The sequence below is a fragment of the Syngnathus acus genome, chromosome 6 (assembly GCF_901709675.1).
Source record: "Syngnathus acus chromosome 6, fSynAcu1.2, whole genome shotgun sequence".
NCBI classification, from domain to species: Eukaryota; Metazoa; Chordata; class Actinopteri; order Syngnathiformes; family Syngnathidae; genus Syngnathus; species Syngnathus acus.
In genome coordinates this window covers 499,447-516,054 of record NC_051092.1, presented here as the reverse complement: position 1 = coordinate 516,054, position 16,608 = coordinate 499,447, and the positions used below count along the sequence as shown (strand labels likewise).

Genomic DNA, 16,608 nt, shown 5'->3' with positions numbered 1-16,608 from the left:
TGTTCCAAATAATTATTTCTATTTCTGTAAAGGTATATTTGTGAAAAGTCGTAGCCCCTCAATCCTATATTTCATATTTGATCCGTATGAAAATGACGTCAGCAAAAAGTACATTCTCTCTTTTTCTTCTACCGTGAAATAAGCAACTCTTGCAATCCAATCCTATCCGACATGTTTCTGTCCGGCGCCAACATGTTTGTCATCTCCACAAGATGCGCGGACGTTTGCTAATCACGTTGGAGGATTAATCATCTCGGGGGGGGGGAGACATTGTCCAGATTAGGCACGTAATCCCGCCAGATGCCTGCCTGCCTGCCTGCCCGCCGCCGTGCGCCGCCGCCGCCGCTTTGCTGGCACGACGCCGTTGTGCTTTTGTGAGCGCAAATTAGCATCAAGCTAAACTTTTGTCAAGTGGAGCAAAGAGAAATGAAGAAAGTTCAATTTTCATCCTAAACCCAAAACGTTATCTTATTCAATTGGCTACTGGTTATTTCGTTTCTCATCAGCAGTTACAGTACGCGGGCACGCGCATGCGCACTCGCGCCCGTACACGCCGTTTGGGGCCCTACCTTTATTTGTTTGTAGATGAAGTCCATGCGCCTATCCTTCGCCACAAAAAGCTCCATTCCTTTGTTGTAAAAGTCCTCCTTATTGTCGTGTAGTTTAGGCACCTTTTCTTTCATTTTGGCCGGATGCCATGACAGCGGCTCCGTCATATGTCAGTTGTATTTCTCCAACGCTCCCAAGACATACAGCGAGGGCTCGTCCATTAAAATCCCCAAAACGCCTCCTTCCCTTCCCTTCACTTCACTTCACGCTACATCGCGCAAAATAACAGAAACTTGTGCTTTACTTGTGACATCCGGTATCTCGTCTCGCTCTACGGCAAGAAATGGGGCAACACAAATCACCCGTTGGCTCACGAGCGCCCCCTCAGTGCGGCAAAGTACTCCCTGCCTCAACCTGTGCCTTTTTCTCAGTAAAACAAAGCGTTTCACCTTTGGATATGAACAGGAAATGTGCTACAAAAATGTCCAAATGTTCACATTTATTATACATAAAGATCCGTGGGCAAATATTAATATTGGTTTTATGTTATATTTTTACTATGAATATTGATTTTATGTTGTATTGTTACTCCCCTGAGCACACTGGCTTTTTTTTTTTCTTTAAAAAAATGACCATGTATAGTAGGGCAGAAAACATTTGGTGACCTTTCCACTCGTATGTTGTGACCCCAAGGCCCAACTTTGACCTGTAGGCTGCAAACGAAGAACTTGTAAATGCACAAACTCAACTGCGGGATTTTATTGACGGCAAACTTCAAACATTTTGTGTGTGGGAAGACAAAGCCAAGAGGAAAAACATTTCAAACTAAAAGCAGCTGGGCTGACAATCACAACACATTGCAAGTCAAATAAATACAAGAAGAAAAGCCAAAGTGGGGCGATCATTTGCCCATTCATGTTGCTGTCACCAATTAAGGCTCGGTTGCATCTTTCACACAGATCCGATTTGTTTCTTTCCACTTTCGAGTCATCAAGCTGCCCTTTGACCTCATCTACATCACAAATGACTTTTGCTTTCCCTCCGTTTCCCTCGTTGACCTGCAGGCAAATACAGCAAGACATAAAAACAACAAAGGTTACAACACGACGCTGCTCTTCCCAATGACAGACGGCACGGCAAGGTACGGCAAGGTACGGCAAGGTACGGCACGCAACATCCTCGGCGCTAACTCAAAGCAAAATGGCTGACCTCCTGTTTCATTTCAGTGTATGAAATTTACGTCTTGCTGATTTTTCAAAACTTGCCGAGTGAGCGCAAAGGAGCCAAGCTCTCCTTCAATTTCAACACTATCGAGGGGGGTTGCCCCGATTCAAAATGGCCGACCTCACTTTGGGTTCCCTGAGAGTTTTGGAAAGGAGAGTCCCGTTACGGCCGATGTGTCCCCCGATGGGCGAGACTGCGGGCGGGAAGCCAATTTTCATTTTTGGAGCTTTGACTGAGTGCAAAATGGCCGACTTCCTGTTTCCTTTCAGGCGTGAGAGTTCATTGTGAACCTTCCAGGGGTGGCTCTGGTAGACTTTGAGAAAGATGGATCGTTCACAACAGGCTTCAGAAGAAATGTGGCACCCCTAAAAAAGCGAGCGATTGGTCAGAAGGAGTGTAGCGCAGGGCGCGGCGCAGCGCGGCGCCGTCGTCATCGGGAGGATTCCAGCAGGCTGCTGGCCGTGGCCACGTTGAGGCCTTCGTTCTTGAGGCGCTTCAAGGCCGGCACGTAGATCTCCTTGCTCATGGGCAACAGCACGCCCCTGGAAGCGATCTCACCTAAAAAGGCAAAGCGCAAATCAAATGGCCTGGCGAGGCCGCCCGTCGCTTGCGCTTTATGGACAAACCGTCGAGGAGCATGCGGGCGGCGATGGCGGCCGGGTAGCCCACGCTCTTGGCCATGGCCGAAAATCCCCCCACCTCGCCGTACACCACCAAACTGAGGCGCTTTCTCTCCAGCTCGCCCGTCGGGTGGCGCAAGCCAAAGTCGCTGAGCAGCACGACCATGTCGCGCTCGCCGCTGCCTGCACGCACGCACGCACAAACCAACTTGATGAGCGAGCGGCCATTGTTGACAAAAGACCAAAACCGCCAACTAAAGCTGAACTAAAAAGGAAAGCAAGTGTTGGACTGCAAAGAGAGCCGAGAACTAGACCCGAATCGGGGCAGAACTCGAGTAAGCTCGGGTGGCGTCGCGCCGACGATACCGTAGGAGAGTCTGGCTTCCAGATGTTTGCTGAGCGCAGTCAAGAGGCTGTCGGCGTGAGGAGCCACGTCGTCGTTCAGCATGCCGAACCTGAACACCAAGTCGACCGGGGTTAGCACGCGTCAGCGACGCCTACCAAGCGGCCTTTTCTATTTGCCACTTGCGGGCCGAGCGGCGCCTGCCTCTCACAAAGTCCGATGAAGCCAAATAGGAAAAAGTGCAATATTTACCATTTGAGCACGTCCAGGCTGCGCTCGTCGCCATCGAGGCGCTGGCGGACGGCGGCCCGGAAGGCGTCGTCCGGGGTGTCGGCGGGCAAGCCCATGGCGTGGCTCACGAGAGCTCTCTGGGCACACGGCGGCGGCGGAGTCAGTCGGCGGGGAGGGGCGGCGGGACGGGAGCCGCTGCTTACCCAGGTGACGGCGGACGACGCCTTGGCCAGCGTGGGGTGCGGCTCGTTGTTGATCAGACCCACTTGGACAAAACTGCGCAGGGCCCTGGAGAAACCCTGCGAGCCGCAACAACGCTCTTACTACGACCACGCCAGCCAAAGTAAGCGGTTTGAACCGAGCTGACCTTGTAGCGCAGCGTCCCTCGAATCACCGTGTGCACGTCGGGGATGTCGTAGAGCTCGGCGTACTTGGTGCTGTCGCGGTTGGGATAACCTTCCAGGTTGAGGCCGGAGAAAAAATCCATGGGCTGGACGGCGTCCATCAGATCGCCGCCGCCGGGGATCTTCACCAGCTGAGCCGCACAACGCCAAAACATTTTGGCCGCCGTGTGGACTTTGGTCAGGGGCCGTCTCAAACCACGGTACGTACCCGGTTGTCGCAACGGAAGACGGCGGGGCTGACGGAGGCCAGGAGAACGCCCGAAGGACTCCAGCTGAACTTGTAGCGCAGAGGATTGTCGGAGCACTCGGGAGCCGGGAGCCCGCCGCAGTACGACACGTACGACTCCACCTGCGTGCGGCGGCCGCGCAAGTCAACCCACCCGATACGCCGGCCGGCCGGCCGGCCGCGTACTCACCGTGCAGCCGTCCGCTTTGGCCTGATCGATGCACTCCATGGCCAGCATGTGATCGATGCCGGGATCCAGGCCCATCTCGGTGACCAGCGTCACGCCCGCCTCTTCCGCCCTGAAGCACGCAGACGCCTTGAAAGCTGCCCACCCAAATGTGCGTGTGCGTTTACCTGGCGTGTAGGTCGTTCATGGCCGGGCTGAGGTAGCTGGCGTTGACCATGTGGACCTTCTTGTCAATGCAGTGTTTTGCCACCAGGGGGTGGAGCACATTGGGCAGCAGGCTGCCAAGGACAAAAAAAAGAACATGCTACATGCTAAGCAATTATGCATGCTACGCAGAGCGTTCCTCCATTCGAGTCATTGATTGGCTCGATGACATGCTAAGCGGCTAGCTCGGAGTGAGCCGCGCGCGCTACCGGGTGGAATGCGCCGTCGTCGCACCTGATGACCAGGTCGTGGTCTTGGATGAGCGAGACGAGGCGCGCCTCCTGGCTGCTGACGTCCAGCATGACGGGAATGGTGTTGGGGCATTTGGCCGCCAGATCCTGCGCCTGCTTCATGCACACCGACGCTAAAGGCAAAACCAAACTTTGGTTGGATAGTTGCAGAAAAACACCACAATGAGAGTCGGCGGCTCACCCACCCACGGTGACCTGCGTCTTGTCGCAGCGGGTCAGGTACTCCACCAAGGGTCCGGAGACGTAGCCGGAGCCCAGCAAGAGAACTCGCTTCATGCCGCTTTTGCGCACAATTTGAGACTTTTCCCTGGCGGAGGTCACACCACACGAAGACAAGAGCCCGCACGGGCAGGACTAAAATTCGGTGCTCCCATGCAAAGCTGAGCGTACTTTGGCCCAGAAAATGAGAGATGAACCGAGCGACGGGACATTTTTGCAAAGCCTTGCAAGTCACGTGACTCCTCCGTGCGTCAACTTGCGCTTTGCTTTGATTGATTCCGTTGCAAACGCTATCGGGACTTTGATGGCGGATCAAAGATTTGATTCCGGCAACGAGGCGCATTTGTGCGTCGCAGAGCGTTAGTGTTCACAGCAATCTTGGCGGTGACATCTTACTGAGTTAGGGTCAAAACAAATCTTAACTCATTCAGTGCCATTGACGTCAAAGATATGAACTGGGTTGGTAGTGAATGAGTTAAACATAACATGATTTGAAAAATTAAAAGTTGAGTCATAATAATGATGATAAATGTGTTGGTTTGTAGTGCAGACACAGAAAGTGCCCCGCTGCCCCGCCCCTTTTCTCGGACGCAATGAGGCGTGCGCTGGTCCCTGCCGGATGATTACGCTTGCTGACAATAGGAGCCGGCCGCGAATTAGAGAGGCGGCGTCCACCCCGCTGACCTTTGCTCTTGTTAACATCCATCCCAAAAGCCCCCCGGGAGTCAGCAGACATCCCGCTTGCTCTCATTAGCCCGCCGCTAATTGGACGCCAGCAGCCGCGGCGGGTCCGAGCGAGCGCGGTCGCCTCGTGCGCCTTCATTACAAATTCAAGAAAGCACAAGACGGCGACTTTTTTCCTCTCACATATGTGAAGGAGGAATTAAGATTAAGATTAACCTTGGATGGCTTGTCTGGAGAGGCAAAAAAGATCAATTAGGATGTCTTAAAACACGCTGGCCTAAATATGAACAAAAAGATGGAAATGATTATAATCATCTCGCACTGTGAAAGTAATCAGATGACACGCACAAAAAGACGCCTTTCATTAAAGAGGTCAAGATGCACGAGCACAACGACACAGCGGCGGGGGGGGGGGGGCTGCTTCGTCTTGCCCCGCCCACACCCGTTTGTTTCTTTTTTTTTTCTTATAAAGCACCGCAACCCCAATATGCTTTTGTTAGCATTTCAGATATTAACAGCCGAGGATGGATAAGATCATCATCATCGCTGTCATTAAAACGTGCATCGCGCGTGTGCGTGCGTGCGTGCGTGTCTTACCGTTGCTCTCGAAGCTTTTCAATGTACTCAAACTTTGGCGTCAGGGCTCCGTTGGAGGTGATCACCGCCTACATTCAGCAACAATAACAAAGCAAAAAATGACTTGGCACGTCTCCGACTTGTTGGGTGCCACGCCAGCAAACAGGAACCACCTGACCAATTGAAATGATTTTGTCAGGAACTGCTCCCGTAGCAGTAAATATGCCATAAAACAAATGAAATGTTTCATTTATTTTTATTTCATATATTCAATTTGTATATTTATTTATTTGTTTATTTTCATTTATATGAAATATTTCATTTGAGTCAACCTTTTTAATCGTGGAGAATAAAAAGCAATTTCAAAGGGAGTGCCACAGTGTCAGCAACCGAGATTCTTTTCAACACAGCAAAATAGATCAAGAAAGTAAAAACATACAAATACAAAAGAAAATGGATTTTTCCAACACTTATTTTAGATTGCACTAAAAAGGTGTGTTTTTAAGTGTTAACAAAAAAAAAAGAAAAGAAAATCGAGAAGGAAAATAAAATGATCTTGGAGCAATTCTCTTGAAAGAATAAATAGTAGACACTAAGAATGTATTTTTTAAAATGGTTTGGGCATATATCCCAAAAGAACAAATGCAATAAGACAGCACTGCATTATGATCATTTTCTTCTTGCATCCAAAGTAAATGTTGCGACCAACTTACGTCTCGGACTTGCGGGCTGAAGTCCTCCTGGTCCAGAGGCCTGCTGGCGTCCGACGGCAGCTGAGGGACACAACGCGAGGCGGCCGCCTCGTTATCGAGCGAGCGACAAAGTGGAGCGGGCGCTTCCCGTCTCGTCTCGTGCCGTGCCGTGCCGCGCCGCGCCGCGCCGCGCCGCGCCGCGCCGCGCCGCGCCGCGCCGTGCCGTGCCGTGCCGCGCCGCGCCGCGCCGCGCCGCTTTTCTCACTCACCATCTCCCAGATGTACGGAAAGAGGCGGTCGCCAAAGTACTCGGTGGCCTCGATGGGCAGCTGAGCCGGAAGGTTGTCGATGGAGCACATCAGGATACCGTGGCCCTCCACGCTGGCGAGGGCAAACGCGCCGCCGTCAGCGCTCATCGGCTTTGCTCCGTCCGGAGAGCCATCGGCGCCCGCCCGCCCGCCGCTACCTGTCGTGGTCGATGTGCTGATCGGCGTCGTACATGCAGAAGGGCTTGTCGATGGTGGTGCACTCGGTCATGAACTGGATGGAGCCGCCGGCGTCGGCCGAGATGTCGCAGATGGCCAGCAGCCTGGCGCAAATGGGCCTCCTCAATCTACGGCCCGCGGCCAAAGCGGCGACGGCGCGCTTACTTGTGCGGCAGCTGCGGCATGCCCTCGCTGGCGCCGCCGCTCCGCGTGGGTCGGAGCAGCTGTTGGGCGTCCAGCCGGCGCAGGAGTCTCGGGGTCTGAGGCTCCCAGTAGATGCCGTTGATCAGGCAGTTGGTGTATGGCGCCACCTGTGGACACGAGCGGTACCGCGTCTGCGCGTTAGCGATCTCATTTGCCGTGGTCCCAATGTCGCCGTACCGCAAGCTGACATTTTGGAGCCACATCTGCCGTTAGAAGAGGGTGTGCATACTTGTGCAAAGACATGATCAGGTAGGTTTCTTTGGTTTCTTTTTTTAGATTCCATTTTTGTTTGTTCAATAAATGATTTGGAAGCGATTCATCTTTCTTTTCCTTTTCTCACTGATGATGTCGTCATATGTGAGAGTGTGTGGGTGTACTGACGCTGGTTCTGAAGTGCGAGGTGTAGAGTTCTGGGTGGTTCTCGTACTCCATGGGGTCATAGATGCCGTCGCTCTTCCTCATCAGGTGGTGATGACGACTCAGCACAGTGGCGTACACTTTGGTCATATCTAAACAGCAATGTTAACTGTTAGCCACGTGCTAAAAGCACAACAACAAACTCTCCATGGATGGATGGAAAAACAAAAACATCAAATGATCAACAGCTAGGGTCTAACTGCCAACAATGCTTATTGCTAAAAATGCTGTCGATGCCCGATAACAACAACGGTCAGTGTCTAGCACAAGCTACAGTTAGCCGGATAGCTTCTGGTCAATGAAATAGGAACAATAACTTTGCACCTCCAGTTTCACAGACATCCTTCAGCTCGTGAGGCTCAACGTACTCCACGGGAAGCTCATTGATGATGTCCTGCGCCCCCTGCAAGAGATATCGCGGACGAGGTGACATACATTTCAAACCGGAGCTGGCATCTTTTTCCAGGACATACCTTGGAGACGTTGCCGGTTCCGGTGAAGCAGAAGGTGACGGGACCTATGGACTTGGGCATGAGGCCCAGGGAGATCTCATAACCGCAGTCCCGCACGGCCTGGATGGCCTGCGAGACGTTGCGGTAGTTGTGCGCCATGCCGATGTGCTGTCCAGACAAGGGAACGAACGCACACAGTCAGCCTAACCCCAGCCAGCCAGCCGTTAGCATCACAATGCACTCATGAGCATTTAGCTGTTAGCATCACGGCGGTGGTCTGCAAATTCCAAAGCGTACTCGTGATGGGAATTTAGCATCACGCTGCCATACAAACATGTAGCGAGCGTGTTCGGGGGTTTACCATGAAGGGGGTGTGGTGGCCCAACGCCAGGAAGCGAAGACCCAAACCGTGTAAAATGTTGATCATGCCTGAAGAAAAACAACAAACGATTTCCACAAAAAGACGCTAACGACAATGCTAATCATTGGAATGTTTGGGGGGCCTATTCGTACCTGCCACACCGGCCCACTGACCAAACGCCACTATGCGAAAGCCGTTAGGGTCCACCATCTTCTCGTAGTCGATCAGACGAACCTCCTGAAAACACAAAGCGCCAGCATCAGAATGAGTGCTTTTATATCTCTATTGCCATGGGGACTCAACGTCTCGTGTTTTTTTCCGCGTTCGTTGAACGTATCCAGGATCATGAAATGATGGTTCTTGTGAGTGAATAAATGGATCAGAGCAAAAGCGCCAACGTCCAGGCCGTGCGTGCGTGCGTGCGTGCGTGCGTGCGTGCGTGCGTGCGTGCGTGCGTGCGTGGGCCTCACCTTCTTGAGCAGGTCGTCCAGCAGCCCCATGTTGGCCTCCTGCGCCTTGATGGTGTGCGAGAAGAAGGCGTAGGTCTTCTTGGGGATCACCTTCTCCTCGGGCGGCCGCTTCACGCCGAGGATGAGCGTGGCCTCCGAGATGTCCTCCTGGATGACGGCGCCCGCTTTGGCGTAGAACTGAAAGGCAGGGAGATGCCGCTCGGTCATGTTCCATGATCAAAATAGTTATGGATCAATTGGATCGTCAATGAGTTGTTCATCTTGGCCCCTCTGCGTGAGTAAAGACTTCCCATCTGACCTTCTCGTGGATGGCCCTGCGGTTGGACGGCTGCACCAGGACTCTGATTCCGTCTTGCGTGAGCTCGCGGACGTGCCGAGGGGCCAGGGGCGCCCGCCTCTCCCACGGGTTGATGTCCTCCCGCCTGATGGCCACGACGGCGCGATGGTGCTCGTAACGCCGCTGGCCCGGCGGCCAGCTCGGATTCGGATGCCTCCGACCCTGGCGACTCAGGAAGCGAAACATGGCTGCTTCTGCTCACAAAAGATGGAAAACAACAGATCTTAGCGTTTCCATGAAAAGTTGGTTCCATGCATCAAATGCTCACGAAATGTTGTGCGCTTGTTTCTTGTTCAAACTTTGAGCTAACAGTAGTGCAAATAGGACGCCACACCGACCTCGTGTTTTCGCCAGTGCGCGTTCGTGGCCGGCCGTATGAGATTGACTCAGCCGGAAAGTGCGTCTCAACCTGTTGCACGCACGGATTACGTACGTTGCTAAGCTAACGCGTCCGTCAAGAAAGCACAAGTAAGTACGTGAATTGAAAACAAAAGAGAAAGAACGTGAGAGGAGCGTCGTGTCGCATGCTTTGCCTTTTCTCGACGCGTGGACAATCCGAGTCGCGCCGGAAAGGAAGAACACACGCAAAGCTCAATTGGTGCAAAAAGCAAGTTGCTCACCAACTTGTCAGAAGCCCACCGGACCGCAAGCGCACCGGACGGACGGAACCAGCGGCTCAGCTTTGGAAGCCCGTGGAGGAAAAACAACGGAACGGAGGAGTTTTTGCACAGTGTCACTCAGAGGTTACACCGGTAGAAGAAGCTGGGTCACGTAACGGTCAGAGCGAGCGAAGACGCCAAAACATCATTTCCCGGTTACGCTTTCAAAACAATAGCGTTTTTTTCTCAATCGGATATCTTGGATATGAAACCGGAGTTGAGTCTTGTTCACAATTTCTGCTCAACGACTTTTATGAGCACCACGTGAACAACTCAGTACTTAAATGTATCTTTCGAGCTCTTCGAAGTTGTGTCCAAGTTGGAGTTGAAAGAATTGGGCGATTTTTATCTTGAAGGGAGGCAGAATCCAACCGTTTCCGGGATTGGAATACCGGGAACCTTCCTAGTGTAGAATGACGTCACGTTTGGGTACTTCAGGGAACTGAGAGAGTCGGAGATCAGGCGTGACTCCTCCACGCTCTAAAAGTCACACTCCTAATGGTCATGTTTTACGTGAGTTGACATTGCTTAGGAGTCGTCGCACTTGGGGCATTTCCCCGCCCATCTTTCAAATACAAACATTTGCTAAAAAATAAAACATTATGGTTCGATCATTAGCGAAGCAAAATGTTCGGGGTTTCGAGAATGCCTCGCCCTTGAGCCTTTCGAGTGGGTCAAAAATGGAGGCGTCCCACCACCCCACTCTTATGACGTGGTTGACGTGAAACCACTGGTCTCGTATTTCAGAGTCACTTGGAAAGCTTACCAAGCAGCACTTGCCGCTGCCTGCACCAGCCGATGTGCGACCATCGTGAAATTGCTAAATCACACGCCGAAAGGGAGCACAAGCGATAGTTGGCAACTTTGACGTCACAGCACCCGACCGACCGACCGACCGACCGAAGTCCCCAAAAGCAAACATGGTTGAACAGCCGTTCAACCTCTCTTTGACTGCTACATAATCACTTGACTGTGGCAGTTATGAGTTTGCGGAGGGGTTCTTAACAGAAAGAGAAGACCATTTAACTAGCTCACCGTGGTACGGACCGACGTGCTTCCGTGACAGTCGTCGAAGGGGAAATGCATCAGCATTGACATGAAGTCATAACTTGCTCATTTAATCATTGAGTTGGACTTTTTCTTCCAATGCCAAAATGTGACTTAACAAGACAGAATATTTGAATTAAAAAAAAATATCATCAAATATATGTTTCGCTTAAAGTGACACTTAGTAAGCATCCAGATTGATCGTGGTGAATAACAACAAAGACATTTATTTAATTTAACAATTAAAACAAAACAGAATCCAACAGTCCAGACACTTTCTCGGGAAAAAGAGGGAGAGGACACTTTCAAGTACCGAGAACTAAAAAGTTGGAAATGCAGCTTTCAAACAAAATCTTGAATGCGTCCTTATGTCCTAGCACTTTTTGTCCACAAGGAGCAGTAGTGTCCTACATTGGACACCAACCATGCTGAGCCTGGGAGCAGCTTCCTGTCAGGCAAGTCCAACAAGAAAGACCTCAAGAAGTTGGCAAAACACGCCGATGCGCGTCGGTGGCGCTGGGAGATTTACTCAGCCGGACCATCCAACTACCGTGGGTGTGATTTTTTTTGGGGGGAGGGGGTCAAAAGAAGACGATACGACAGGAGAGTACTTTTGATAGATCCAAGAAGCTTTGGGCTGGGCTCTGGTAGGAACCTTGTCTAAACTAGAAAACAGTAACCAAGAACTTGAGTTTTTTTGGGACTTGAGGTGGAAATTCACCTCAGCAGTGGGAAGACATCCATTCGAAAAACTGCCTAATCGTTTCTTGTCACTCACTCAAGCGCCTGTCAGCCAAGTCCAAAGACGTCTGCTGATGCAAAAGGTTCGATGCAAGGGTAATCAAAAAAAAAAAAAAAAGCACCAGGAAGTGGGCGTGGTCACGCCGAGTGTCATGCATTCTGGGCATTTGGCAATTGGGAACAAAAAGTGACTGGTTTGCTTTTTTTAAATGATTTCTTCACATTGTTTTGGGGAGAGGTGGTCTAATTACACCTCCATTTTCTTCTGTTCATGATGACTGTAGTTCCACCGTCGGCCACTAGATGTTGGCACATGATTGTGATTAAAACTGTTTGAAAGAAGAAGATGGGCCTCTGAAGGAGGACTATTTCAATAGAATCTTTCTATATGGCGGAACAGACGCGGTCCGATGACTTTCTGCGGTTTCGAATGGCGAGCGGCCCGTGTCCGGGGCTCAGGGCCGCTGCGTCGCCACAGGCGGCGGCGAGGCAGCGGCCCGCTGGATGGCCATGGCGGCGTGCTCGTGCAGCTTGCGGACGTGCTTCTTGAGGTCGAAGTTTCGGCAGAAGCCTTTGCCGCAGGTGGGGCAGGTGAAGGGCTTCTTGTCGTTGTGCGTGTGCATATGGAAGGTGAGGTTGTAGACTTGGTGGAAGGCTTTGCTGCAGATGGAACACTTGAACTGCTTCTCGCCGCTGTGCGTCAGCTTGTGATTCTTGTAATTGCCTGCGGGGGCGCCACACGCACGTCAATGGACAGCAAATGGCAATGGCTCCATTTTTTTTCGATCACTTTATTAAAAAACAGGAAATTATTTCTAACTATTTCTCATGCAGAAAATGCAGAAACATTCATCAAGGGCGATCAGTCCGCAAATGTGCAAAAATGTTAATGGCCACCTGGGGGCAGTATGAGACAGTGAAATGAATGTACTCTTCATTGGGATGTCTCAACTCCTCTCTCAGCTCATCACTACGGAACTAATATTAGTCATTCTACACAGACGAAATGACTCAAGTATTAAATGGTCTCTCAGCTGTATCTTTTATGTCAATTCAAGGGGTAATTACACCTAGCATGTTGTCATTATTACTATTATTAGTAGTAGTAGTAGTAGTATTAATAATAATAATAATATAATAGGTTATTATTATTATTATTATTATGATTGCCGTTTGTTTTGTAGTTACTTTCATAGTGAAAAGTCAAGAAAGAACGTTCAGCTCAAAAATGAGCGGTCGGTCACGCCATCCCTTAATTGTAAAAGAAAAATGATGCATCAGTCTTGAGAAGAGGATGCTGTAGTTACCACGGCGACAGCGCAACACCTCCTTGAGTGCCTTGCAATAAATAATACTCATAATGATAACGAGTCGATGTTTATTTTCAATATGCTTGTGCTAATTATTTATTTATTTATTATTTATGGTTTGTGCCTTCTTGTTTTTGTTTTGTGTCGCCTACTTGTATGTCTCGTCACCGTGGGATGGAGGAAACGGAATTTCGGTTTCTTTGTGTGTCTTGACATATGAAGGGATTGACAATAAAGCTGACTTTGACTTTGACTTTGACTAATATTTGACCACGCACAATACAATTATTTTGGGAAGTCAGAAGTTCATCTACAAAATGACTTCATTTACATTCATGACTGGGGGGAGCCGGAAAGTCGCTCAAACATCCATCCACTTTCTGAACATTTATTTATTTATTTATTCACATATTCACAGCGTGTGTGAACATTTCCGTTGTATTTTTGTAATTAGTTAGCCGCCAAACGTTTGTTGCCAATACAAAACTGTTTCTAAAAAAATAAAATGTTTAAAAACCTATGGACGCCCACATTGGTGAAAACAGCCATATGATGTATATTAAATGATGTACTTGAGTGTGTTGAAAATATACATTGATTTGAAAATTATGGAAGATAAAATGTCAATTGACTATTATTGATTTTATATTGGTGATATTTGAACAACATTTCAATACTATTTACTTGATGATCACAGAAGAAATAATTCACTCATATTGTGAGTTAAATCCGATTTTTTCTTATGTTCACGGTTTTCTTAATTCCGCTTTCATTTGGACTACTGATGCAATTAAGAAAGCCGCTGCAGGGCGCGCTCGCTCGCTCGCTCGCTCGCTCGCTATCTCGCTCACCTTTCTGGTGGAATCCTTTGCCGCAGAACTCGCAGACGAAAGGTTTGTAGCCGGCGTGGATGCGCGTGTGCGTGCTGAGCGTCGAGCTGCGGTTGAACGCTTTGCCGCACTGGCTGCACTTGTGAGGCTTTTCCTGCACCCAAAACAACAACAAACAAACTCACACCGGCGCAGGTTCGCACATTTGCTCAGATTTGCGCGTGCACGCGCGTGCTGCGCTGCCACGTCAAAACAACTTTCCTGAGGCTTTTCCTGCGCGCGCGCGCCCCAGCATTTTCAAAATAAAACAAAACAAAAATGATGAAGGTCATGCTATGATGTGGGTTCGCCCGCTGAATATGACAGTGCTCCCAAGTACTCGTTATGACATAAATTGAGGACTATCTTTTTAATACAGTATGAATCCGAAATAAAGCATTTGTTCACTGCATGGAAAGTCTTGCAGAAAATGAGAGTATGAACGAAATGCAAATCCGACCGCGCAGAAATATGTGCTAGATGTTATTTTATTCGATTCCAAAAACCTAACTTTCACAAATAACACAACGCGCGTGTGCGTGCGTGCGTGCGCTTTACCTGAGTGTGTATAATCTTGTGTCTGCAGAGTGTGCTGGCCTGCCTGAAACCTTTTCCGCAGACTTTGCAGACAAACGGGCGCGCGCCCGTGTGCACGGGCATGTGGCGAGTCAGGTTGTAGTGCGCGTTGAACACCTGAAACACACGAGATGAAGAATGTGCATGGTTTTTTTTGTTTTTGTTTTTTTTTGCACTTTTATTTAATTCATTCCTCCTCATCATCGTTCTGCTCGCACATGCGCGGCGAACGAGCAGGCCCATTTCAAACGATCGGACGATCGGAATTAACCAATTGAAACATGTCCAAAAATGTACGCATGCAGCGCATCATTTTTGAAAAACTTGCGGGCCACCTTGTCATGTTCAAATCAGCACATTTTCACGAGTCGCGCATCTTCAAAATCACATCGGACACATTTCAAAGCGTTGGAAAATAAATCAAATTCAATATTTTATGCATTCAACAAAAAATATTCACACATGATGAAATAGTTGATTTTTTAGAATGTACTATTTAAAAAAAAAAATCACAAATTACATTAATTAAATTACAAATGAAACATAACTGGATATGTTCACATGCATGGTTACATTCAATGAAATAGTCTAGACATATTCCCGATTGACAGTTTGGAACAATATCATTATTTGACAGTACATTAAACATCAGTCCAAGTATTTCAGCATGTCCCTTTTGAAATAAATAGATCGACATTTAAAAAAAGGTCATTTTGGACAGTTTAAAGAAACACGTCTGACATTTTTAAACAGGTCAAACATTTTCAAAACATGATAAAATGTATTTAGTGTTCGGCGTGATTCTTCTAAAAAGCAGAAAAATGTTCATTTCCACCAAATCAATGTTTGGCTTATTTAAATTACAAACATCTTTTTAGGCCAATTTTAGAAGTGTGCACACATGAAAGATATTTTCAAACGTGGGTTAGACACTCTCGATGCGGCTTTTTTTTTTTTTTTTTTTTTTTTAAATAAAACTTGTCTCCAAAAGAATTTTGATGTCGCAATTTTTTTTTGTAGATGGGCACGAGCACAATAATCGAATTGTCTTTCTTTTTTCTTTTTTTTTTAAATCCAATTCGTTTCGAACTAAATTGACATGACATATTTTCGAAATTAGAATATGATTGCTAACGTGCTGGCGTGCAGTGACGTAACTTACTTTTCCGCAGACTTCGCAGGTGAACACTTTGGGTTTTCCTCCAGCAAGTCTCGCCGCCGCCGCCGCCGCCGCTGCCGCCGCCGCCGAGGACGACGACGAGCTCTTGAGAATCTTCTCCCCAAAGTCGCGCTCCTTGATGAGGCTCTGCAGGTGGTTCTGCGCAGCCTGGTAGGGAAGCGGGCCCGCTTTGTGCCGGCCGGACAGCAGGTACGAGGCCATCGGGTGCAGGTTGAGGAGCCCCGCCGGACCGGCGTCCCCGGCACCGCCGCCCGCGCCGCCGCTGCAGTTGAGGTAGCACACGGTACCTCGTGACGGGAACGCCGACTGGGTCACCACGCGGGGCCGGAAAAGTTTGTAATGGCCGCCGTCCGGCTGATTCCGGGCGGGCTCATCCTGCCGGCCGGCGTAGTTGAGTCCGAACCCGAGCAGGTCCGTCGCTGCCGGGGGGACGTCCGCGGCCAGCACCGCTGCCCCCGCCTCCGGGCAGCCCTGGTGGAGGGCGAGCCGGTGCTGCTCCGCGTAACCGAGCGGAACCAGCGGGATCATACAGTGCAGCGATGACGGGCACACGTCGGGCAGCCTCGCCGGAGCCGGCCGGAACCAGCCGGGCAGCGGCACTGCCCTGGGTTCGGGCGTCCGAGCCATGATCCGCTCGATGGAGAAGGCCAAGGATTTGGCGTGCGACGACGAAGAGGAAGAAGAGGAGGAGGAGGAGGAGAAGGAGGAGGCCGGCGTCGTGGCCTGCTGGCCCGCGACGGCCGGAGGCGCGCCCGGCATGCCGCGCCGGCGCGCGTCCATGGAGCGCCGCTCGAGAGGGGGCCGAGCGTCGTCACTCAGCGGCCCGCCGGGAGGGTCATCACCATCGTCGACAGGCCTTTCAGCCGACCGGGGTTCGAGCAGACCCCCACCCCGCCCGCCCCACCCCACCCCCCTCTCACCCCCACCCCCCTCTCACCCCCACCACCCTGTACCCGCTTATTGGCGCTCGATAGTGGCGTGCGGAGAGCCGGGACCCCAGCTCGCTCGCTCGCTCGCGCTTGCGCTCGGATCGTTAGCACGCGCCACCAGCGGAACCTGAGCCGATCGCCGCGGTTCTCCTCGCTGCTAT

General features: G+C 50.3%; 2 protein-coding genes across 4 annotated transcripts; both read right to left on the bottom strand.

Moving 5' to 3' along the window:
* Window positions 1-1,280: 1,280 nt before the first annotated feature.
* On the bottom strand, window positions 1,281-10,901 carry aass (aminoadipate-semialdehyde synthase). Of its 3 annotated transcripts, XR_005098209.1 has the most exons (25): window positions 9,757-9,898; window positions 9,098-9,327; window positions 8,800-8,976; window positions 8,482-8,566; window positions 8,330-8,397; window positions 7,990-8,136; window positions 7,841-7,919; window positions 7,481-7,608; window positions 7,061-7,206; window positions 6,877-6,999; window positions 6,680-6,791; window positions 6,432-6,491; window positions 5,740-5,807; window positions 4,425-4,546; window positions 4,223-4,352; window positions 3,952-4,062; window positions 3,788-3,896; window positions 3,580-3,720; window positions 3,335-3,502; window positions 3,171-3,266; window positions 2,989-3,104; window positions 2,760-2,848; window positions 2,400-2,576; window positions 1,695-2,331; window positions 1,294-1,663 (listed from the first exon to the last, which is right to left on the bottom strand). XR_005098209.1 is itself a non-coding variant. In XM_037253839.1 (24 exons), the coding sequence occupies exons 2-24, from the start codon at window positions 9,320-9,322 to the stop codon at window positions 2,204-2,206; spliced, it is 2,805 nt and encodes a 934-aa protein (XP_037109734.1). In that variant the 5' UTR covers window positions 9,323-9,327; window positions 10,831-10,901; the 3' UTR covers window positions 1,281-2,203. The 3 variants fall into 3 exon arrangements, 2 of the variants coding, with proteins under 2 accessions (XP_037109734.1, XP_037109733.1); XM_037253839.1 differs by lacking the exon at window positions 9,757-9,898 and adding an exon at window positions 10,831-10,901 and having other exon boundaries at window positions 1,281-2,331; XM_037253838.1 differs by having other exon boundaries at window positions 1,294-2,331.
* A 518-nt stretch (window positions 10,902-11,419) lies between these two features.
* Window positions 11,420-16,403, bottom strand: fezf1 (FEZ family zinc finger 1). Its single transcript, XM_037253891.1, has 4 exons — window positions 15,501-16,403; window positions 14,321-14,455; window positions 13,745-13,877; window positions 11,420-12,307 (listed from the first exon to the last, which is right to left on the bottom strand). The coding sequence occupies exons 1-4, from the start codon at window positions 16,296-16,298 to the stop codon at window positions 12,039-12,041; spliced, it is 1,335 nt and encodes a 444-aa protein (XP_037109786.1). The 5' UTR covers window positions 16,299-16,403; the 3' UTR covers window positions 11,420-12,038.
* Between the last annotated feature and the right edge of the window lie 205 nt (window positions 16,404-16,608).